This window comes from Mus caroli, unplaced genomic scaffold, assembly GCF_978045245.1.
Source record: "Mus caroli unplaced genomic scaffold, Mus_caroli_1 scaffold_20, whole genome shotgun sequence".
NCBI classification, from domain to species: Eukaryota; Metazoa; Chordata; class Mammalia; order Rodentia; family Muridae; genus Mus; species Mus caroli.
Window position 1 is genome coordinate 52,675,425 of NW_028227275.1, and position 24,404 is coordinate 52,699,828.

Below are 24,404 nucleotides of genomic sequence, written 5' to 3' on the forward strand. Positions count from 1 at the left end.
GAAAAGTGTGAGAACCTGGCGGAAGCACCGCCCCTCGAAGGCTGGAATCTGGAACCCGTGACAAACTACAGGAACTGCCTTAAGGAAGGGGTGGCAATTTACTGAATTCCTTTTGTTCCTGTTCGGGTTTTTTCTATAAAGGGTCTGTTCAGCTGGGGCCCACGGCCGAAAACGTCCGAAAGTAGGTCTGCGCCGATTAAACTCCGCGCTGTTAAAACTTATACAACAAAGCAGCACGGACCAACTTGCCACGTCACCAGCACCTCTCAGGCTTGGCTGCGCCCCAGAGGGTCGGGTAAGGCAGCCCAGTTCTGATACAATAGTTTACACATATCCAAATTTGAAAATAAATCTGACTCCAGCTTATGGGCAATTTGAACTCTCTTTCATGTTAAAGGATAGAAAAGACAAACCCTAAACCCAAATTTGTGGTTCCCATCACCTGGAGCAGCAGGACAAACCTCATGTGGGCAAAGCTTGTTCTCAGAAATCAGTGCCTTTGCCTTGTGGAGGTGGCACTCCCTAAGAAAGTGCTGGAAAGTGGGAAGGAGAGCTCTGAAGTGGAAGTCATAGGACTGTTTTAGGGTAGTCAGGCCAGAAGCTACATTGAGGCAAAGAAAAAAGGCGTTACCAGGAGGAAAACAAAGACCTCATAATGGTCTTATGAGGGAGTATGCAAAAGAACATTAAATGTCTGTATGAAATAAACTAGCAGCTTTATTGTTTTTGAGGTTTGGTTCCTCACTTGAGGAGGTTTTTAAGTGCTTGAGGGATAAAAACCTGTAGAAAATGATGAAGACCAGGGAACAGGCCTTGGGAGTCCTGGAGTGGAGCCACAGTGAGTGTCTGCTCAGCCTGGGAGGCAGATGCCACAAAGCTGAGGAGGGGCTCCCCCGCCGGCCTCTCTTGCTCATTATTGGGTCCTTTTAGTTCCTGGGTCACAAGAGCTTCCATTGCCAGCCACTCTGCTCCTGTGGTGGGACCTCCTCTACCTTCTTCCTTGGTTTGTTGCTGTAATCGTCTCCGGGCACGCCGCCTCCCCTGCCATACTTGGTGCCACAAGGCACAGCGCCAGCTCACTGATGATGGGTGTGATGCCTCCTTCCCTGTCTCACCCTGAGACCCTTCTCCAGCCACTTCAGGTTTCATGGGATTATGCTCAGCTGCCTTGTCTAGACAGTTTGCAGTCATCAGGGGCAACTCCTCCTCTGGTGGTCCGGAGTGCAACAAGGCCCAGTCCTGAGGTGTCTCTCGCAACTCTATTACCATTTCTTCTACCTCATTTTCACTGTGGTCCCCTGCACATCCCTGTGGCTCCTCTTTCCCTTCCTCGAAGCTCCTTTCTTGCCCACCAAGTCTCTGTCTTTTGTTCACCCCTCCCAAGGGAGAGTCTTTAGTTCTGGCACCTTCTGACCGTCGTCTCTTGGTTCCCTGTTCTATGTGGCATCCTAGTGCTTCCCTTAACACATCCACCAAAGCCATAATGACCTGTGGAAAGGGGGCAGAGGGTAAGGGGATGAGCTTGGCAGACAGCAGGGAGCTAGGGGAGCTGGGCTGCAAAAGCGGGAGCAGTCCCCAGTCCCGGCCCCGGGAGGAACGCTGCTGGTACTGGAGACTTCGGCAGTAACTGGCTGCTGCCCCACAACAGCTCTGCAGACGTTTAGCCACCCGGCCGGTCACATTGGCTGCAACATTGTGACTCAGGTCAAAGGGGTCCTGGAGATTCATGGGGCCAAGGCGCAGCCCTTCCCAGAGATCAGAAGGCAGGCCCTCTGCCACCATCAATGGCCGACCTTCCCGCAGGGACAGCAAGGAGCCAGAAAGATCCAAGCAGGAAACGCAGGAGAAGAACTGGGCCAGCAGGGAACCTGATGGAGGCAGATTAGAAAAAAGGGGGTCACCTGGAAGCCATAACTGGGACATCCTTGCAGCTACTTCAGTGGGACTCTCTTCCCTTCATAGGGCTTCAGAAGTGTCCTGAGAAACCCAGTTCCTCAGCCATGTCCTGCCTGACCCAGATACTTCTGCTTGCCCTAGAGAGCAGGGAAACTGGGGAATACACCTCTTACTTGCCCGCCCAAGATATGTGTTTTTCCATCCATAAAACAGCTGCTATAGGCTACTATGAAGACCATGCCTTGCACACAAGTATAATATATGTCCCTTATTCTTGAGCCTGCCTTGCACACAAGTATATGTCCCCTATTCTTGAGCCTGTCGTCACAATCAGTGTTCTACCAGGTTTCCCAGACTCACTGAGAGGCTCCACGTTGGTGCTGGGCTCCAATCTTGAGGCATCCTTAGGGAAGCTACAGTCCCAGCCATCAACTTCTACCTGTTCCCCTTCACCTGTGACAGTAAGAAGAGACAGTCAGCCCAGAGCCAGGCTGAGAGTTGAGATCTCATCCCGGGGCTTCTGAAGTGTGAAGGGGTGAGATGAAGCTGAGGTCATGACAATAGAGGCCGTTCTGCAGTACCTGTTCTCTGGGTAAGCTGGGCCACAGTAGGAAGTACTGGAGGGTCTCTGGTTTGAAGGAAGTAGATCACTAACAACGTCAAGGCATAGTTATTGAGAAGGGGGCCACCTCCTGGATAATAACCAATAATTCAAGTTAGGAAGAAGTATTTACAAGCCCTGGTTTCTGTGCCCACCTCTTTTTTTTCTTGCTAAATCCCTGCCTTTGCCTGACACAAACTTGGGCCAAGTCTGTCCTCATTCTTACCTGACAGCCCGTTATGCTGAGCCCAGCAGCGTAAGGTATACACAAGGGGCCGGACTCGACCATCCATCTCAGAGCAGAGATTCAGGAAACGTGAGTTATATAAGGCCAACCTAGGACAATGGAGAAGCAAAGGTGTTAGAAATTTTCCCAAAGTTCTACTGACATAATAGTCTTATGGGGAGTGTGCAAAAGAACATTAAATGGATCTAGGGATGTGGCTCAGTGGTGGGACATTTACCTAGCACTGATGAAGCCCTGTGTTGTATCCTGAGCCTAGGGATGGGGTAGGGGGGAATATGTATCCACTGAACCTTAGGCAATACTACATTCCAAATGCTCACCCTGTACTGTCACCATTCATAAAACATATTGTTTCTTTATATAGGACTGCTCAACGCCAGGTGTGGTAGCACATGCCTCTAATTCCAATACTCAAGAGGTTGAATAGGAACATAGAGACACTGCCTCAGAGACACAGGACCAGTGAGATGGCTCAATGGGTCAGAGTCTGCCACCAAGACTGATGCCCTCAGTTTAATCCCTAGGAATTATATTATAAAGAAGAGAACTGATTCCCGCACGTCATTCTCTGACTACACTCAAGATGAGATGTGCACACAAATATAAGAAGCATAGTAGCAAGAATAGTTTATTCAATGCAAAGTGATAATACAGATCTGAAAGAAATATGCCGGCCACATGAATGAGAGTATTCGGAGGCCCAGTTATAATCTGGGGCTTCCTTTTATGGGGTTCAAGAGAAGGCATTTGGTTGCATAGCTCTTAATATACAAAGAAACAAAGCATGGAGTAGGGAAGGAAAAATAGTGAAGGAAAAACCTGTTTACTTTTAACCTAACAGTTCCTAGGTTTCTGTAACTACAGAACTCTTTCCTCCGCTTTTAAGCCCAAGGGAGGAGGCAAAGGCCTATGAGCTCAAGGTTAGCCTGTCTCAAAACAGGCTGTCTCAAAAAAACAAAACCAACAACAAAAAGCAGTACTGCAGAGTCAAGCATAGCAGCACATGCCTGGAACCCCAGGAGTTAGGAAGCTAAGGCAGGAGAATCACAGACTTGAGGCCAGTCTGGACAATGGAGCAAGGCTCTGACACAAACGCACAAAGTATTCCAAAGGCAAAAACAGCATTGAAATGGAAGCCAGGTAAGAGGTGACATTCGTGGAAGAAAGGAGGACTGAACTGAAGAAGAAGAAACCAAATTCAGCAGGCATAAGCCCTTCCACATCAGGACCCCCTCCTCATATACCCCAGACCTTAAAGCCAGCCTTCAACCCACACAAAAGTACCGGTTACTGAGGGATACATCTCCATGAAGACCTGAAGGCCGATGACAGAACTTGACCACAGGACGCCGGGCAGAGGGCACAGTTTGGACTCGGTACACTCCAGGGACACAGCCACGGAGAATAGATCCCACCAGCTCTAACACTGCTGCTGCCTCCTCCTTCTCGTCCTTTGAGGCTTCTTCTGCTAATTCTAGCTCTTTCTCCTGTTTCCCCTCTTTCCTGTCCTCCTGCAGTGGTGAAACTGGAGACACGGACTGAGGAGAGGTGACAGTGTCAGAGCCCAAAGCAGAGTCTGGTGTCTGTGGTGCCAGAGAAGATGGGTTGTCAAAGTCCAGGGCCTCAGAATCTTGAAGAGAAGTTGGAGACAGTGAGTCTAGAGGAGAAGCTGGGGTGCAGGCCAGCACCTGAGGATCCAGGGCTGAGTCCAAGGATGAAGTCTCTGGAACCTTTGGAGCCTTTGGGTCTGGCTGTAGTGGAGATAAAAGGGAGTGAATACTCCCTCCTCCTCCTCCTCCTCCTCCTCCTCCTCCTCCTCCTCCTCCTCCTCCCTCTCTCCCCCTCCCCCTCCATCTTCTATGTACGGGCTTTACTCTGCAGCCTTACATAACTCATTTATGTAACTCATTCTCAACAGTCCTTTGAAGCCAGGCAATGGTGGTACATGCCTTTGATCCCAGCATTCAGGAGGCAGAAGGATCTCTGTGAGTTGGAGGCCAGCATGGTCTATATAGTGAGTTCTAGGACACCTAGGACTACATAGAGAAACCCTGTCTCAAACAAACAAAAGAGACAAGGTGTATACATAGCTCAGACTGACCTTTTTTCCTTTTCTTTTATGTATTTGCTTTTTTGCCTGCATATATGTCTGCACCACATGCAAGCAATGCCTGTGAAGGCCAAGCAAGGGCATCAGACTCCTGGAACTGGAATTATAGACAGTTGCAAATGGCTGTGTTTGTGCTGGACTCCAATCCCTGGTCTGGAAGAGCAGCCGGTGTTCTTAATCAGAGACTTCTTTCCACCCCCATGGCCTCCAACTTTTCACAATCCTCCTGCCTCAGCCTCCCAGAGATTTAGAGTCATGCTTTAAATTAGTCTGACAATCAAGGCTATCCAAAAGACTACCAAAACATACAGCCTATTGCTGCTGTCCTTAATTGCCCCCCCAACACCCAGTGTCTGCAGAAGACATTATGGATTCCAGGAATAGAGCCCAGAAACCCCTGAGCTGGAAATGACCTGAATGCTTCCTCTGTGAAGACTAGCGTTCATGGTACCAGAAGATATCATTCAAACTTCCAAAGGAACAAGGCGACAAACACCCTTAACCAGCTATGGATGCCTATGAACAACATCAATAACCAACATAGCATGAAACCCCTAAGAGTGCAGTAGTGACACACATATTTGACAGTAACTGGCAGCTTTCTAATTGGACTTAACACCTGCTCAACCAGAGGATAGCCATGCCTGAGAATGGAGACATATTACCTACTTGGTGCTATGAAGTCATGGATCTTGAAGAGAACCAGCAACCAGTACTTTATAAAACAAGCATAATCCCTAACAGCAATCTTATTTAAATATTATTTATGTATTTATTTATTTATATGAGTACACGGTAGCTGTCTTCAGACACACACCAGTAGAGTGTGCATCAGATCCCATGACAGATGGTTGTGAGCCACCATGTGGCTGCTGGAAATTGAACTCAGGACCTATTCGAGAGCAGTCAGTGCTCTTAACCTCTGAGCCATCTCTCCATCCCCCTAACAACAATCTTAAACATTTTTGCTTATAACCACAGGGAAGTACTGACTTCACCCCTCATCAAGGAAACTTCTTTTTACAATAGACAGAGATCACTACAGAAAAGCACAGTTAATGAAAATGCAGAATTGTGGAGCCCAGTCCCATCTACAGAACACTCCTGCACCTAAGGCTCGGTGGACATTGTGAAGGAAGGAACTGAACAAAGATAGTAAGAGCCAGAGAATCAGGGAGGCTGCAGTGTATTGGGATGATATGTTTGTGCACTGTGGAAAGGTTATCTCTGTATTATTCAAATGCTGATTTCTGTACCACACAGAGTACAAGCTGCACTTTGATACTGTTATTCTTATGGATGCATCATATTTTATACACACTCTCCAACACCTTCTGACTGGTTTAATAAAGAGCTGAGTGGGCTATAGCAAAGCAAGAGAGGATAGATAGAACTTCCAGGCAGAGGTAGAACTCTGGGAAAGAATTAAGCAAGAGGGATTTGCCAGTCAGAATAAGAAACAGGTGCTAATACTCAAGAAATAACAAGCCATGTGGCAGAATGGAGATTAGTTTAATCTAAGAGGTAGTTGGGAACAAGCCTAAGCTAAGGACAAGCTCAGGAGGCAGAGGCATACAGATCTCTGAATCTCGGAATTTGAGGCCAGCCTACATAGAGAAACACTTATCTCAAAAAACAAAACAAAACAAATAACAAAACCAGTAACACAGACTTTTGTTTTTTCAAGACAGGGTTTCTCTGTGTAGCCCTGGCTGTCCTGGAACTCACTCTGTAAATCAGGCTGGCCTTGAACTCAGAAATCCACCTGCCTCTGCCTCCTGAGTGCTGGGATTAAAGGCGTGCACCACCACTGCCCGGCAGTAACACAGACTTTTGAAATGTCTTATCTTCCTGTGACACTGTTATCTTCCACTCTCTCTAATGCACATCCATGCATATCCACATTCTCACAAGTACAGGAAGGCCTCAGGTTAAGAACCATCATGTATACCTGAGACTAAAATGAGTTTAGGTAAAGCATCTGCCTGAAGTCACACAACTGCATGCTCCCCCTTCACTCACCTCGGTCTCTTCCATATCACCCAGGTCCAAGAAGAGGTCGAGATCACAGCCATGAACATCAAAGCTATTTACAGTAGAGCCAAAAGGATGGACCACACAGCCTGGGTACCAAAAAATAAAGATAAAAAAGGTATTAGGGGGCTGGTGAGATGGCTCAGTGGGTAAGAGCACCCGATTGCTCTTCCGAAGGTCCGGAGTTCAAATCCCAGCAACCACATGGTGGCTCACAACCATCTGTAACGAGATCTGACTCTGTCTTCTGGAGTGTCTGAAGACAGCTACAGTGTACTTACATATAATAAATAAGTAAAATCTTAAAAAAAAAAATTCCAAACTTTAAAAAAAAAAAAAAGAAAAGAAAGGTATTAGGGGGCTGGCAAGATGGTTCAGAAGGTAAAGGCCTGATAAGCTGAGTCTGACCCCAGGACCTTTTCAGGAGAAGGAGAACCAGCTCCTGAAAGTCACTCTCACCTCCATAAGCATGTGTGCCACTTGTCTGTACATATAATAAAGACGGGTAAAAAGACAGGGAGGTCTCCATTCAAGAACATACTCAAGTACAAAGATAAAAGAGCAAGCAAATGAAATACCTACAGCTTAGGGAGGATTGAGGGTTCAAAAATAGGAGACGGAGACTGACAGAGGTGTAAGAGAAAGCTCAGATTAGAACAGGGGACTCACCAGGGAAGAACTCTGTGAAGACCTCCTGCATCAGGGCCACAACAAGGTTCCGAAGCTGCCGCTCAGCCTCAGACAACTCCCTCAGTTCCACAAGCTTCACCATCTGGGCCCCCACATCTGCAGTCTCAGCCAGTGCTTGGACCAGCTGGTGACTACTTGAGTCCACTCCTTTGGGAGACTTGGAAGCTGGGCTCTGGAACTCCTTCTGCTCCCTTGGCCGGACCCGAAGTCCATGTCCCCCAAGGCTGTGCTTGGGCTGTGATAAGACAGCCTCCCGAGCACTTATGTCTCCCATCTCCACGATGGCAAACACCCCCTGGAAAACCACATGAGAGCAAAGATGATGGTCTTTCGCAATCAAAAATCCAACCAAAAAAAAAAAAAAAAACCCTGTCTCAAAAAACCAAAAAAAAAAAAAAAAAAGAATCCGAGCATATGTTTTAACAGTAGATGAGAATCTTTGAACTGGAAACCAGTCCATATACTGGGAATATTTACTTGTTTTGTAAGAGGGAACATACTCAGATGTGTCGTCATCCCTTATCCCCTTCATTTTCATTCCAGGCTGCCAATTACAATTTCATCTATTGCCTTCCACACTTCACAGTAACTTAATTTCACAGGTTAAAATAAGATCCATCAAGCCATGCTTGGTGGTGCGTGCCTGGAATCCCAGGAGAGAGAGACAGGGCCTGGTGAGATGAGCTCCCTGGGCCTCTCGCATGGTGAAAGAATACAACTGACTACTGAAAGTTATTCTCTGACTTCTCTATCTGTGCCATACATGTCCCCCTGCTCACCTACCACACACACACACAAAACAAATAAAATGTAACTACACAAGGAGCTGGAGTGATGATGGCTCAGAGGTTAAGAGCACCTATTGCTCTTTCAAAGGGCCTGGGTTTGGTTGCCAGCACCTCCATGGCAGGTCACAACCATCAGTTACATTAGTTCTAGGGGATACAATACCCTCTTCTCACCTCCAAAGGCACCGGGTACCCCCACAAACGTGGGGTAAAGCTCACACACATAAGTCTTTTTTAAAAATTAAAATGCAAAAGCCGGGCGTGATAGTGCACACCTTTAATCCCAGCACTCGGGAGGCAGATGCAGGCGGATTTCTGAGTTCGAGGCCAGCTTGGTCTACAGAGTGAGTTCCAGGACATCCAGGGCTACACAAAGAAACCCTGTCTCGAAAAAAAAATATAAAAAAATAAAAAGCATAGCCTGGCAGTGGTGGCACACACCTTTAATCTCAGCACCTATTGCTCCCTGTCTGGTCTACAAAGTGAGTTCCAGGACAGCCAGGGCTACACAGAGAAACCCTATCTTGAAAAACCAAAAACAAAAAAAAACCTTTAAAGGAGTTAGAAAGATGGCTGGGCAGTGACAAGCTTGGTTCCCAAGCTCACAACCACTTGTAACTCCAGCTCTAAGGGATCTGATACCCCCTTCTAGAGTTAAAGGCACTTATGCACAACTTTACACACAAACCCATGTGTACATAATTTAAAACAAAAACAAAATCTTGGTCAGGCTCAGTGGCACACATCTTTAATCCCAGTTCTTGAGAGGCTACAGTAGGCAGATCTCTGAGTATGAGGCCAGACTGGTCTACGTTCCAAGACAGCCAGCCAGGCTAGAGAGAGACTCCCTCAAAAAGAAACAATAAAGCCGGATGATGGTGGCACATACCTTTAGTCTCAGCACTTAGGAGGCAGAAGCAGGTGGATCTCTGTGAGTTCAACTACAGAGTCAGTTCTAGGACAGCCAGGGCTACACGAAGGAACCTTTCTTGGAATTTTTTTTTTTTTAAAGACAAAAACAAAATCCAACAAAATCTTTTCAAAAGGAAAGGAGTTGGCAAGATCAGGAACTCAAGGCCAGCCTCAGCTACATAACAAGTTTGAGGCCAGCCAGAGAGACATGAGATTTACTCTCAAAAAAAAAAAAAAAACCAAAAACCAAAGAATAACCTTTTTCTAGCTGGTTCTTTTAATGATAAGAATCCATGGCTGGGAAGGTCCATATGTGGAATTCTAGAGAAATCACTCAGTGATTAACAAGACTTGGTATCTTTCGAGGGACTGGAATTCAGTTTCCCAACACACCAAACAGCTTGCAACCACCTATAACTCCAGCTGCATACAATCCAATGGCCTCCTCTGGCCTGGGCACCTGTACTTGCATACACATGACCCCATACAGACACCCACACACAAACATTAATAATAATAATTCATGTTGGGGTAAAGTACTTGCCACCAAACCTGACCCTGATTTCAATCCCCTGAATACAAAACATGACAGAACAGAATCCCAGCACTGTCCTCTGACCCTCATATTTGCACCACAGACCACACAGGTGCACACACAATAAATTTGTAAAAAGAATACATGTTGGGCTTAGAATGCAGCTCATTGATAAAGTTGTGTGCATAAAATCTTGAATTTAAGCTTTATCACCAAAATATAATAAAATTTTTAAAAATGCCTATCACACTAATAATAAAGTTCCCTGTCTTCAAGGAACGTACCATCTAGGATTACCAACAATATGACAGCTAGGCTGCTATGATTTGGGTGAGCTGAACATAACTAAATATATTTTTTCTTTTCTTTTTTTTTTTTTTTTTTTTTTTGACAGGGTTTCTCTGTGTAGCTCTGGCTGTCCTGGAACTCACTCTGTAGACCAGGCTGGCCTCAAACTCAGAAATCCACCTGCCTCTGCCTCCCAAGTGCTGGGATTAAAGGCATGCGCCACCACCGCCTGGCTATTTTTTCTTTTCTTTAAGGTGAGGTAAAACATCAGCAGGAACAAGGCAAACATGACTGCTTGTGGGTAAGAACACATGTTCCTTTATGTCTTCTGTTCCATAAAGAGGCGCACTCTGTATAGTAGTAAAGACTGTAGCGTCAGCATAAAGACATATTCAGATGAAGAAAAAGAAACTGATACCAACAAATCCGTACGTCCAGTCAACTAGTTTTCAAGTGGATAATAAGACCACCGGGAAAAGAATGGCCTTATAGATAAATGATACTAGGTCACCTGGTAGTCAAAAGCGAAAGGATGGTGGACCCTTACCGTATCCTTAGCATAACAAAAAAGTTACACAGATCTCACCAGCACACAGGCATGAATCACAGACAGGCAGTGATTCACAGACAGGCAGTGGAGATAGATAAAGGCCACTTTCCTAGCATTCAAAAGTACCCAGGTTCAATCCCTAGACCTAAAAACAACAGAGAGAAAAGAAAAAAAGGGGGGCGAGGTCAAGAATAGGGCAAATGCCTTCAATGTCAGCCTTTAATTCCAAGACCAAGGAAGCAGAAGCAAATGAGTTTCTGTGAGTTCAAGGCCAGCCTGGTCTAGATAGCAAGTCCCAGTCAGAGTTACAAGGCAAAACCCATAGTTACATGATAAGTACCCTGATACATACACACACACATACATACATACATGTCTGGTAAGCAAGCCCCCCATAATTAATACTGGTGAATAAAAATCCAAAGAGGGAAGATGTCAGAAGCTCACCAACTGAGCTACTTAATGTTCTGAATTGTCTACCAAGGACAAGCCAAGACAGACCGCTGGTTTCTCTCTCTGCATACGAAGCAAACACATTAATCCCAGAGCCATTCACTCTACCTTGTCCTTGTCCATGACAATATTGGCCACAGGGCCAAACGTCTGGAAGTACTCAGAGAGCTGAGCAGAACCCACATCCCTGGGGAAGCCACTGACAAACACACTTCGGAGTCCCTGTGCCTTCCTGGTAGCTCGTAGTTGCACCAGGTCCCGGTGCTTCCGGCCTTTCAAGTGGGCATCGAGGCTGGGTCCTGGAGAGACAAATGTCAGACATCAGCATAACTGGGTCTGTTAGTGTACCTGTTCTCTCTCTGCTCTGTACATACGGACATCTTCTGTTCCTTCAAAGACAAAGGGTGACACTGGGACAGAGTTGTACCTCCTTCCACACTTGATATTCTTCCCTTTTCTACACAGTGCATTCTCTAAGGGGTCTAAGTGAGAAAGGGCTAGAGTGTAGGTAGGTTTTAAACCATCGAGAAGCAGTAAGTAAAGAAACATCTGCACACTGTAGAAGAATTAAGTAACTTGTCCAAGGCCATATGTAGAAGAACTAAAAAAATTAGAGCACTGAATAATTCTCAGGAACAAAAAGTAGGTATTCCATAGCCAGGCAGTGGTGGCGCACGCCTTTAATCCTAGCACTTGGGAGACAGAGGCAGATGGATTTCTGAGTTCAAGGCCAGCCTGGTCTACAGAGTGAGTTCCAGGACAGCCGAGGCTATACAGAGAAACCCTGTCTCGAAAAACAAAAACAAAACAAAAAAAGTGGGTATTGCAGACATAACATTTTCTCAGATATATGATGGAAATGATAGTGCCTAACATATAGGCATCATTCACATACAGCTCCAGCCTTCTGGGATGTGGGCTTGGATGTGGTTAAGTGTAGAAAATTAGCTATTATTTAATTATCAGTCAGTTGCTTGGTGCCATGGAAGCATGTTATGTGAACAAAGAAGGCTCCTAAGTTACTGGCTTGCCCTAATGAGCAGAGTGCTGGGGGGGGGGGGGGGGAGTCATTCACAAAGAAAATACCAGAAGGCCCTGTTTAGGGGAGATCACAATTGCGGGGACTAAAAAGTAGGATCTGATGTGTCATTGAGTCGTTCACAATGTCACAGAATGATCTAGTCCACCTTCCCTACACCTTTCCTCACTGGCACCTTCGGCACTCATTCAGATCACGCTATTTCACTCATCCTCGCCTCTAGAGAAAGCCTCCATTGGGGGAGTCTCCAACTGAATTACTGCCTTCTCTGTGAACATACCCGTGGTGTACTGAAACTACCTCAGGCCAAACAATGAGTTCCTAAATCGCCTTCCCTACTCCAGAGACCAGCAGAGGTACCAGAAACAGAAGGGATGGCCAGCGGATGATGATTTTTAAAGGGAATAATGAAACTTTCACTATGGACATTTTCCATAGCGGGAACCACAGGTCAGATTTTCCCCACTCTCCAGTTCCCTGGGATATGATGAGTGAAAATAGGTGGATGACCCTATTTTCAAAAAAAAAAAAAAAACACCAAAAACACATAACCTAGATAACCCTAACTTTCACTAGCACCACCACCACCCCCCACACTAGCCACCGCTTACGGTTGGCTGTAGTAACATCGCAGAGGCAGCAGCGAAAGCGGCCACGCGGCAGCGATACAACGTCCGAATCCACCGCCGCCATAGCCACTCTCCGGTACGGACCGCCTACAGCCTATTTCGCAACCACCGGAACACACAACTAAAAATTGTAACGTGCGTGCAGGGAAGCCACTTCCGTCAATGCAGTAGGAAGTGACGTTCTGTCCTATGCTACCATATTCCTCCAGAAACCTCGTACGTAGGATTGAGAGTTCCAGCGCTAAAACACTTTCGGGAAAAGCCGCCCCTCGACGATGCTTATTGGCCTACAGTTAACTAGTTGGAGAGCTTCGTTCTACTCCAGCGTTGATTGGCCCGAAGAATCGTGAATATTCATTAAGCAGCCACAAAGGCGTGCTTGCTTCTTGACAGCAGAAGTCCTTCTTTGCCAAGTGGTGGCGGGCGATCTGTGCCTTCATTTCACCACACAACTGCCCCCTCAATCTCTTATTTTACCCTGCGAATAGAAGCAGAGGGTGGGTGTTTCCAATCGCTTGCCTTGTGGCGCTCTGGGACTCCCACATCCTCAGGTCAGTTCCTTTCTCTGCAGCCTGATCCTTCTACAAGTGTTCTCAGCGCTGTCCATCCCTGTCTCTCCCACCCCCATCAGCTGGATTCAATGAGCGCAACGCCAGATGGCTGCTACCTCAGTCTGCCAGTTTCTTCCACAGATGTAGTCTGAATGAAGTATATTAACGAGGCCCGTTTCAAGGCAGTACAATGAAGAACAGACTACAGTGGTAAGAGATAAGCACATTCATTTAAGGATGCGGAACGGGAAGTGTAGCAGATCCCCAACCAGAATAAGTCTTGTGGTTTCAGAAGCAGAGGAGAGTATGAAAGCTGAGCACAGGGCCCGTGATGAAATGGAAGGGCTACCAGGTGAGAGCTCAGCAGCTTGTGCTGTGATTATCAGCCAAACAGTAGACCTTAGACAGAACACCAACCAGTCTACGACCTTGGCTGAGTCACCAATGAGGCCCTGCCTCTCCTTATTGGGCCCTCCTCAGGCATCTGATCCTTATGCCAACCCAAAAGAGCAGACCAATCCAAAAAAGAAGAGAATACTGCAGTACGCTCAATAGCAGGGGCATTTGCTAAGGTTGTGTTAATCCTGAAGCAGCTGTCTGTATACATACACCACTGAGCTTGAATTGCAGTCTTGCCTCCCCGTTGCTGAGATTAAAGGTAGGGATGTGCCAACACAAGCAGCACTTGGTGGAGTACATCTTAGCCTGGTAGCTAACATTTTCTAGAATGCCTAAATGAAAGTTAAGGCTGAGGATGTAGGTAGCTCAATAGTAGAGCACTTGCCTAGCATTCTCCCGGCCCTGGGACCAGTTCCTTGGCATCCAAAGGACAAGTAGGTAACAGGCAGACATTCTCACACCCTTCTGTGGAGACGCAGAGCCATTAGAGCTCGGAATGAATCTAGACCAAGATACTGCTTGCACTTCAGCCCCAATGGGAGAAGCTCGAGTCCCACAAGAAGGCTAGCTGGCACAGACTTCCTCCCAGTCCGGCTGCATGTCTCATAAAGCTGCTCCTAGAACAAGCACCATCTATATCTCTTTCATTGTCCTTTGTCCTCAATTTTCCCTCTCAAAAACACCCCCAACACACAAAATGCAACGCACGCATGCGCATGCACATACACACACATACACACACACACACACACACACACACACGCACACAGAGAACAGCTGAGCCTGGAGGAGCTGAAGAAAACAGCTTTTTATTTGTCACTGTAAGAACCAATTACAGAATCTGAGGTTAAAAAACAGACAAAAGATCTTTATTTCTGAGAATTGGCATATAAAAGGCAGAGGGAGAAAGGGGAGGGAAGAAAGAGTGAGCATGGGCTGGGGCTGACACCATCTTAGGGCTCTCAAATTCCAATTAGGAAAGTCCGGACACCGGACAGTAAGAGTAACCCCCCATTAGAAAATAAGGAAAAATGAGACATGGCAGTGTACTTCCCCTTCCCCTGCCAGGGACCAACACCTGATATGTTTACTCTTCCCCTCCTCCATCCCTTTTACAAAGGGAAGTTCATTTTAAAAAAATTAAAAAACCCTCCCCCCCAACTGTCCAAACCACCTGTGGGTCCCAGGCCCCAAATAGGGTAGGTACACACACAGGCAAGTTCCTATAGGCTGTGAAGCCCAAAAAGGGACGTTACTGGCAGTTACAGGCAGTAACTAACACCAGAAGGTGTCCAACCCCTGCAAGGACACACACACACCAGGGTCAACCCTCCCTCACTCCTTACTCCCTTTGATACCAAAAGGAATGAAGATTTGTATGTCCTGGGCACCCACCCCTCTACCTCTCATCCCACCTCCCCCTAAGATGCTCAATCCTCCAGGACAATGGGCTCATTGGTGCTGGCAGGATGTGAAGAAGCGGGCAGAGGAACTGGGGGCCGCACTGTCATCAGCGTTGGTTTCACCTTCAGGGGTAAGTTGGGCCTTCGGGCCGCTCGGCGCATTTCCAGGTGAGTTAGAGCTTTCCTTAAAGCCCTGGCCAAAAAGAGCAAGACAGAAACAGGAAAGCCTGATGAGCACCAAGACTCAAGCAGGTGCAGCTCCACAGTGCCCTCTACAGTTCTACCCTCTGGTACCCACATTCTCTTATGCACCTATCTTTCTCAGATACTCCTACTTCCAATGCTGGACAACTTGGATTGCCAGCCTCTCAGCCCCTCATGGTGGACTCTCTCCCTACCTGGTATCCTTTGTGGCCACAAATACCACTGGATTGGGAGCATCAGCAGGGTTTAGTTTCTGACGCTTGGCTGCTGGCTGTGAGCTTGAACGAATCCCTGAAGCCAGAGGCCTTCCATTGGCAGAGAAGGGGACCCCTGTCCCTGCCATCTGGAAAAGGATGGGGTACATAATGAAGGAACTACCTTCCTTAGACTCCTATTTGAAACAAAAGCCCACCCTGTCCAGCTTTCCCAGCCCACTCTGTCAACTCACAGTCTCATAGGAACGTTTCACCATAATGCCCCCCAGGCCTCGATTCTGGGTCAGCTGGTTTCTGTTGATTGGTGTCTTAGTACCCCGAGGTGTTTTTGGTTTCAGAGGTGCCTGAGCCACTGTCAGTAGAGGGAGAAGGGGGATGAAATAGAAAATGTTCCCACTGTCCTTGCCTATGTAGTTTCATTACCATTCTTTCCTCCCTCTCTACCCTGACCAGTTGTTTACTCTAATGGCCTAAAGATTAATAATGGAGAAAATGGCCTACCAAGCTACTTAACCTTATTTAAAAACACATTATGCTTTCAGATCAGAAAATACTTATAGAAAGCCACTTCTGTGCCAGAGATGGAGCTCAATGGTAAACCACTTAACCAGAACTTATGAGATTCTGGGTTTTGATCTACAGCACCACCACCAAAAAACAATAACAAGAAGGATCATAATAATAATAATAAGCACACACACAAATACTCTAAGTTGTGTGGACTCGGTGTCAAAAAAACCTCTGGGGAAGAAGACTCAGAGAGGGAAATGCAGCCGTCAGCCTGACTGAAGAGAAGACTCTTGAGAGGGAAATCCAGCCGTCAGCCTGACTGAAGAGAAGGCTCAGAGAGCCTGATACCACCCAGACTGTCTCTCCACCTGCCACCCACCCTGGATGGGGTGTAGCTCCCCATCTCATACCCAGATCTTTGACGATAGTTGCCAAGGGCAGCCGCACCAGAGGGTGAATTTTCAGTGGCGTCTTGGCAGCCTTAGGAAGTCGGATAGAGCCTGGAAAAGAGAGGAAGGCTCTAGGTACTCTGCAGTTAGGGGAAGCCCCTGGGTACTCTGCAGTGAGAGGGGAACCCCTGGGTACTCTGCAGTGAGAGGGGAACCCCTGGGTACTCTGCAGTGAGAGGGGAACCCCTGGGTACTCTGCAGTGAGAGGGGAACCCCTGGGTACTCTGCAGTGAGAGGAAGCCTCTGGGTACTCTGCAGTTTTGTTTTGGTGTTTTGAAATGGTCCTGCTGTAAAGTACCAGCTGGCCTAGAACTTGCTATTATCGTCCTGACTCCACCCCTCCAATGCTTGGGTTATACGAATGCCTAGCCTTGTTTTTTGAGATTGGGTCCTAGTAAGTAATCCAGGCTAGCCCAGAGCTCATTACATAGCCCAGTCTAATAGGACCTAGGTAGCTATATCCTGTCTCAGCCTGAGGGCTTACATTCTAGGCATGCACCACCAGACATGGCAGATCAAAGTTTCTGAAGGAATTTCACTGTTCTCTTCTGTGGCCAAGATCTCTAAATACCCGCTGTGGCCTACTATCCCTACAGTCATGGGCTCTAGCCAGAGCAACTTTGGACTCATTGCTAGTACTCCAGTCCTTACACTCTGCCTTGATGGCATTGGCATTGATAGGTGCATAGGGTCTTCGGGCAGCCCTCCTTGGCTGTAATAGATCTCGGCACATCCGTCTGGCTAGACGAGTTAGCTTTGTGGTCTGGAGCAAGAAAGTTTGCCTGTTCTTAGCCAGCAACTTGGCCCGGTTAGCACTGGTTGTATAGGGGGAGAGACTTTGGGCTTCAGGTCTGGATAAATGACCTCTTGAGTGTGGCTCCTAGAGGAATGACATATGAAAAAGAGAAATCGCAAATCAACAGTGCAATTCTGTCCTCTATCTCCTGAAGACAGCCAACTGTTTCTACCTGACCTCTTCAGTGAAGCCCCGCCCAACCACCCTGGCTTCCCAATACTTGGCAGGTGCTCCTACCCATTTGACAGTCTCCATGGAAGAAGAGGTCAAAGGTTTTCTGGCCTTTGCCTAAAGCACTCAGAAGCCCACTGCTCTCCCAATCCCCACATATTCTTGCAGTTACTTTTTTTTCTTGGCTTTTCGAGACCCATAGCCCAGTCTAATAGGACCTAGGTAGCTATATCCTGGGTTTCTCTGTGTAGTCCTGGCTGTCCTGGAACTCACTTTGTAGACCAGGCTGGCCTCGAACTCAGAAGTCCGCCTGCCTCTGCCTCCCGAGTGCTGGGATTAAAGGCGTGCGCCACCACGCCTGGCATCAGTGATTCTTTTCTATTTGTTGAGACAACATCTAAGTATGTAGCCCCAGCTAACCTGGAGCTTGCTTTGTATACCAGACTGGCCTCTAACTCACCCACCTGCCTCAGTCATCATGCCAAGTTCCCACCCACTGATTCTTACTGTGGTGCCCCGAGCAGCCCCTTCAAGTTGGGTAGGGGTCTTCAGTCCCCCGTATTTCTTCCAATAAATCCAACAGGAAGCACAAAGTCGGCACTGCATGTTAGGGGGTCCCCAGGCATACCACTGGGCAGACTGTGTGGCTATAAGAGAGAGAGAGAAGGGAAATTTGCTGGCAGGAAATATGCCACCCGAGATCCTCAAATTCCCAGGACAGAGAATAAGCCACCCTAGGACCACCTATCCCCAGCAACCCTGTCCCTCCTTGGAACTCACTGTGGCAGCTCTCACAAGTCAGGCCTTTCTGGAATCCAGCCCCATTCATGCCAGGTTTTGAACCAACAGAAATGATCTGGTTAGGGTTTGGCTTGGTACTAATGAAGGAAACAAGAGAAGACAGAAGCTAGTTAAGAAAACAACCCACTTGTGTCTCTCTTACCACCACTTTCCGTTCTCTTTCCGACTCTGTGGAGTTCTGGGGATTAGGCCTACAGCCTTGAGCATACTAAGCCCATGCTCGTCACTGAGCCATAGCCTCTGCTTCCTGGTTACCGCAATCACTAAGGAAGGCACCATCTCCCTTTCTGCCACACTTACTAAGTGGGGATGTAGACCTGTTTCAGTTTGCTGTCTGCTTCAGCAGCTTTCAATCTTTTCTGTAAGGAGAAAAACAGAAATTCAGAGCATCTCAGTACAAATTGAAATCAAACAAAAGAAATAGCAGAGAGGTAAGCAGATAGCCTCTGGTCCAGCCTCCCAGCCAGCCTGACCCATACCTGCTGAATATACCGGTCTGTGGTTTTCCACATGTAATAAAACTGGACTATGCTTGCAAGTGACTTCCAGGGTAGCTAAAAAGAACAGCAAACAGAGAATGAGATGGCATGTGATCCTAGCTCAGTCATCGTTCTCCCTCCTCCTAGTCCTGTTCACTTACAAAGTCCTGGCGGATATCATTGAAATCCTTCCCATACTTCTCCAGAGCCTCTTCAAACAGCATGGCTTCAGAAGCAGACCATTCCTCCATCTCATCCCGACAGAGCACCGGGCCTCCCTGTGGTACTAGGGTTGACATAGCCTTGGCCAAGTCATAGTCATTCCTTTGCAAGGTATCCATGGCATGGAACTACCAAAAATATAGAACAAAGCTAAGGACTTGCTACTCTTTAAGCACTTCTACCTTCTCCAGGACTCCCGCCCTCCTCTCCTGCCTCAACACGCCCAACTATCTATCAGCTGGCACTTACCAGAGTGATATCTCGTGACGCAGCAGCTGCACTCATGTGCAAGCTTGGCTGCCGAATTGAGCTGCTGCAGTCTAGGGCTCTCGCAAAGGTTCCCACAGCTCTAAAGAGAGATTGAGAAGTCAAGAAGAGAAGAAAAAAATTGAAGCAGGTTCAGGAACTAAGAAGAAAAAGAAAATGCCCAGGCCTAAAACAAAGCCCACTTTAAAAAAAGAAAGGAAGAAAAAAAAGAAAAGAAAAGAAAAGAAATTGGATGAGACGCAGAATTCAGTCCATTCCTCCCCAGCCCACCTTCCTGATCCACCCACCCTCACCGGGCCACCACGAGAAACTGATCAATCTGCCGGTCTGTAAGAGGGTTGTCTGGGTCCCAGACTTTTAACTCCATCTTCTGTTGGTTTCGATTATCTGATTCTCCTGAGGAAACAACAGAATCACCACGGAGGGAGAGAGAAATAACTATAGTCACTCACAATGGCTCTTCTTCCTCTGCTCTGCTTGGAGTCTATCAGACCTCAGAACTCCCCTCCCAGCTGTGCCCACCTGTCTCTCTCATGTTCCTAAGTCTCACCCTGTCAGAGCCACAACACAACACCTAGCAGATTCCACACTGGTACCCCAAATCAAGCTATCCACAGAAACTTTCATGTTCGAGCACTTCCTGTTCTGTTGCTTACCCTCTGCCAAACGATCTGGGATCTCAGCTTGGAATTTGCAACCAACTCTGATCTCCCCTTGATCAGCCAGAAGTGTCTTCTGCACAGGATCAAACACCAGTGAGTAAAAAAAGCAGTCCTAAAGAGGAAGAGAGGAGGTTAGTAGGAAGAATCTGCATGGACAGTAAGGTCTCTCCAGACACACAGACAGACAGACACACACACACACACCCCGGCTGTGAGGTCCATGGCCCCTTTACCTCCTCACTTGCCTTTAGGGGGCAACATTCCCTCACCTCCCTCTCATCACAGCAGCTCCTCACCTCCTTGTCTAGATACTGGTTTAAGATGTCTGTCTCATTCAAGAGAGTCACGCTGCACTTCCCCCTAAGAAAAAAAGACAAACCCAAAAGTCCTGGATGAGCATCCCTCCTTACCTGCCATCTCCAATACACCACCCCGTTCTCTCCATCTTCTAAATAAGGGCGCATAGGCCACAGTGACCCTGATCGTCCTATACCTTATGTGGGTAGCTGGTAATGATTCAAACTGCCGAGAAAGAAAAAGCTCTCGGTGCTTCAGTTGATGTCTCTGCTGCTCGGAGACCCCTGGCTGTTTTGATTCCTCCTCAAATTCCCCTAGAATATTGAGGAAGAAACCAAGTCATAAACTAATTCAGAAACAGGTACCTTAGCCAGCTAGCTAGTCCGGTAAAGAAGAGCCGACCTCAGCTGCTGCCTAGCAATTTCCTCGGGCAGCTCACTCTTACCCTACCAGCCCCGCCTTTGGGCCTTACACCTCAGTGTAGATGTTCCATCCTCTCTCTAATTCCATCAAAGGAATTATCACATCCTTATACTGTGAGAGTATAAGGATACCACAGAAATGCACCCAATCCTAGCTGCCAACACTGACAACACGCAGAAAGCACAAACAGAGCCATAATACAGTGTGACGTCATATTTAGCTCTTTCTTGCACAACCAGTCCGAGGTCCTAAAATCCAGTTAAGAAGAAGTAAAAATAGCACACATGGTCGCTGTTTATTTACCAGCTCCTCTTCATACTTCAGGACTTCTTGCTGTGCCTGAAACATCACGTGCAACCTAATGTTCCTTCTCTTTCTACTTGGCTAATAATAGTTTGTGGGCTTTCAAGAAGGGCAACTCCGAAACCAGTGCAACACCTTCCTCACCAAGAGGCAGCAGCCTGTACTGAAATCTCCGTAGAAACAGTTAACCTGGCTAAGTGCCAACCAAAGTAGAAGACGACAGAAACCTCAGGCACATGCTCATCGGTGCATTGTTCCCCTGAAAACTGGGGTACAGATTTGGGGGGGGTGTCCATGTCTCTCTGTGTTCTAGGAAAACCCAGGGCTAGGGCAAAAAGAACCACACCCCCACCCCTTCTGATTGAACAAGACCAAGGTCAGCCCCTGCCAGATGGAGCAGGAAACCCCAAAGGGCCAGGAAACTTGGTAGGCCCAGTTCATTAACCCTTTCATGTCTGGGGCCTGAAAAAGAATCTAGGAGAAAAAAGGGAGTCAAAAGAAAACTAAGTGATGTGGGTAGTGCTGGCACACGCCTTTAATCCCAGCACCAGGGAGGCAGAGGCAGGTGGATTTCTATGTTCAAGGTCGGCCTGATCTACAGAGTGAGTTCCAGGACAGCCAGGGCTACACAGAGAAACCCTGTCTCAAAGAAAAAAAAAGAAAGAAAAAAGATAAAACTAAGTGAAAAAAAATTACAATATAAAGATCATAAAGAAAATGCAGACAAAGCAAAAATAAGTCAAAAAAGACACTAACTGGAGTGGAGAGGAAAAAAGGTAAAGGCAGGAAAACCCAAGAGAACTGCTCCTAGCTTATCATCTCTCTTAATGTTTTGGCATCGCCTTCAGACTACAGCATAAGCCTCCTCTCTGTTATGCAGGCTTCTCAAAACAGTATCTTCCTCTTCACCTTGGCCATCACTCACTAACCACTGTCCCAAAGTACCCAAAATGTCCCCGAGTGTGTGCTTCTCTAAAGCTCTTTTCATTTCCTATCAAAATATCTCTCCACTCACACACATAAGCCTCATTCTGGCTTTCCTTATCATGGTCTGCCCGCCCTGCTTCCAACCCCAACGTGTAACAACAGGCCTCCCTCTGCAGACCAGGCACTTCCCACCCCCCAAACTCACGCCCTCCCTTGGGAATGCTACCAGGGGAAACACCTGCAGGAACATGTCTAGTCCTCAGATCCTGGGGAGGGGAAAGGGGTGAGGAATGAAGACACTCACGAGCATTACTGTCAGCCAAGCTGTTGAGGCTACTAGAAATATCCCTTCGCCGGAAAAGACAGACAACCTTTGCTTCCACATTTCCATTTGCAGTCTAAAGGAGGGAGAAAAACATGAGAAGAAAAATTGGCCATTTGAAAGTGGAGGTGCATGCCGGGCATGGTGGCGCACGCCTTTAATCCCAGCACTTGGGAGGCAGAGGCAGGCAGATTTCTGAGTTCAAGGCCAGCCTGGTCTACAAAATGAGTTCCAGGACAGCCAGGGCTACACAGAGAAACCCTGTCTCGAAAAAACAAAAAAAAAACAAAAAACAAAAAAACAACAACAAAAAAAGAAAGTGAAGGTGCTGGGGGGAGGTGGGCGAGTGGAAGTGCACAGAGTCCAAAAGCAATATCTCCTTAAGGGTCTAAGTAGAAGAGCTAGAAAAACTTAGCAGTAAAGACTTAATACTCAAAGATAATTTCAGGACCAATGAAAAGGGTCTCCATGAGTTTAAGATCAGCCTGGTCTACACAGCAAGTTCCAGGCAGCCAAGGTTACATAATAAGAGACCCTGTATCATTAAAAAAACAAAACAAAACAAAAAACCAACTCCACTCACCTTATTGAGCTCCTCAATCCGTCTAACCAGGTAAGGATTGCTGGAGGAGTTCTCAAAATAGACGTAATCTGTAGAAGGAGGTGGGGAAGAAACAAGAGGATCAGAGGAGAGGGCACCCAGATGAAAAAGTCGGTCTGTGTGGACCAAAATGAGACAAAATTCTAGATAGAGATGAAGTGGAGATGAGCAAGAGGAGAGAGTTAAGAAAATAAGTATTAGTCATTAGCTGGACAGTGGTGGCATATGCATTTAATTCCAACAGTCTGGGAGACCAAAGCAGGCTCTTGGTTCAAAGCCAGCCAAGTCTACAGCTCAAGTTCCAGGACAGCCAGGGTTACACAGAGAAACCTTGTCTCAAAAGAAACAAGGGGAAAACCTGCCTCAAAAAGGAAATGGGGGGGGGGGGAGAAAAAAAGAAAAGAAAAAAAAAAAAGGAAGGAAGGAAAAGAGATATTATGGAAACACTTTGCCAGGCAGTGATGCCACACACCTTTAATTCCAGCAGTCAGGAGGCAGAGGCAAGCGGATCTCTGAGTTCGAGGCCAGCCTGGTCTACAGTATGAGTCCCAGGACAGCCAAGACTACACAGAGAAGAAACCTTGTCTAAAAAGAAACAAGGAAAAAAGAAGAAAAAGGAAATGAGTTTTTACCCCCTACCCCTGCAACACCCAGTTCTAACGTCAGATCTTCACTCAAAAGTGGGACTTAAGAGACAAGAACAAGAAATTTCCCTGGAATCCATACAAACTTTGCACTCAAGTTGCATCCTTGTATAGGAGAATTGAGTAAACTGTTCAGGCCCCACCTTCGCGAACGCACAAACCGCCACAGAAAAGAAAACCCCGGCGCGCCTAGCCCCTAGCGCGGCTGGCCGGGCGGTCACTCGGGCCCCTTCCAAGCCAAGGCCACTTCCAGCCCGGCGATCCAGTCACAGGTCTCAGAGCACCGTTACGGCTGCAGGTAAGCCTCTGCGGTAGACTCTGCGCCCGATAGCGTCGCCGCGCGGAACCATAGCTCTCGATTCCGGTTCCGGTCGGTGCCGCGGCCCACACGACCCCAGATGTGGCTCCCCCGCGCCTGCGGACACCGAGTCTCCCTGATCCCGGCCTCAGCCTCTTCCGCTCAGGGTACTCACCTCCCACCCGGTACATGTTAGCCGCCATGGCCGTTCCCGCCGCCGCCTCCGGCCACACAAAGAGGTCCCGGAGGCTCGCGGGGGCAAAGCTCAGCTCCAGACGAAGCCCCCAGCGCGTGGCTGACGCTCCGCGGAAGTGTCGATGGGGCCCGAGCAGCCGGCACCTCTGCTCGCTCAGCCGCCGCGGCTCATCACTGCCCGCGCGACGACGACACTGCTATAGCCTCACGCCGGGACACCAAGGCCAGCTCCGGTCTACTCGGCTTCTTCCGGAACGAGCTCGATTCCTGCCTGACCGGAGTGAGGTTCCGGCTCCTAGCGTCCTCACCGAGTCCCAGCAGACGTCGTGCGGTGCCAACCGCTGGCAAGGTTTGCCCTGCCCGCGTCCGGGTTCGCCTGCTTCCGGAACACCTTCGGCCGATCCGGAGAACAAGGCCCAGCGCTCGGCTCAGGTCGGAGAGCAAGACCCCGCAGATCGGCCACTTCCGGAAGGAACTCGGCTCCTTTCGCTCA

At 47.8% G+C, this 24,404-nt stretch overlaps 2 protein-coding genes across 2 annotated transcripts; both read right to left on the bottom strand.

Moving 5' to 3' along the window:
• Positions 1 to 697: 697 nt before the first annotated feature.
• On the bottom strand, positions 698 to 12,909 carry Tut1 (terminal uridylyl transferase 1, U6 snRNA-specific). Its single transcript, XM_021152507.2, has 9 exons — positions 12,755 to 12,909; positions 11,213 to 11,403; positions 7,558 to 7,873; positions 6,877 to 6,977; positions 4,029 to 4,495; positions 2,724 to 2,833; positions 2,478 to 2,588; positions 2,257 to 2,349; positions 698 to 1,868 (listed from the first exon to the last, which is right to left on the bottom strand). Exons 1-9 carry the CDS (start codon positions 12,834 to 12,836, stop codon positions 742 to 744), a joined length of 2,598 nt encoding a protein of 865 aa, XP_021008166.1. The 5' UTR covers positions 12,837 to 12,909; the 3' UTR covers positions 698 to 741.
• Positions 12,910 to 14,515: 1,606 nt separating this feature from the next.
• Positions 14,516 to 24,321, bottom strand: Mta2 (metastasis associated 1 family member 2). The gene is made up of 18 exons (XM_021151253.3): positions 23,892 to 24,321; positions 22,757 to 22,824; positions 22,156 to 22,249; positions 20,395 to 20,512; positions 20,198 to 20,261; positions 19,896 to 20,013; positions 19,533 to 19,635; positions 19,222 to 19,321; positions 18,912 to 19,100; positions 18,751 to 18,825; positions 18,572 to 18,630; positions 18,251 to 18,348; positions 17,978 to 18,117; positions 17,155 to 17,383; positions 16,465 to 16,554; positions 15,778 to 15,896; positions 15,524 to 15,672; positions 14,516 to 15,318 (listed from the first exon to the last, which is right to left on the bottom strand). The coding sequence occupies exons 1-18, from the start codon at positions 23,917 to 23,919 to the stop codon at positions 15,153 to 15,155; spliced, it is 2,007 nt and encodes a 668-aa protein (XP_021006912.1). The 5' UTR covers positions 23,920 to 24,321; the 3' UTR covers positions 14,516 to 15,152.
• Positions 24,322 to 24,404: the final 83 nt, after the last annotated feature.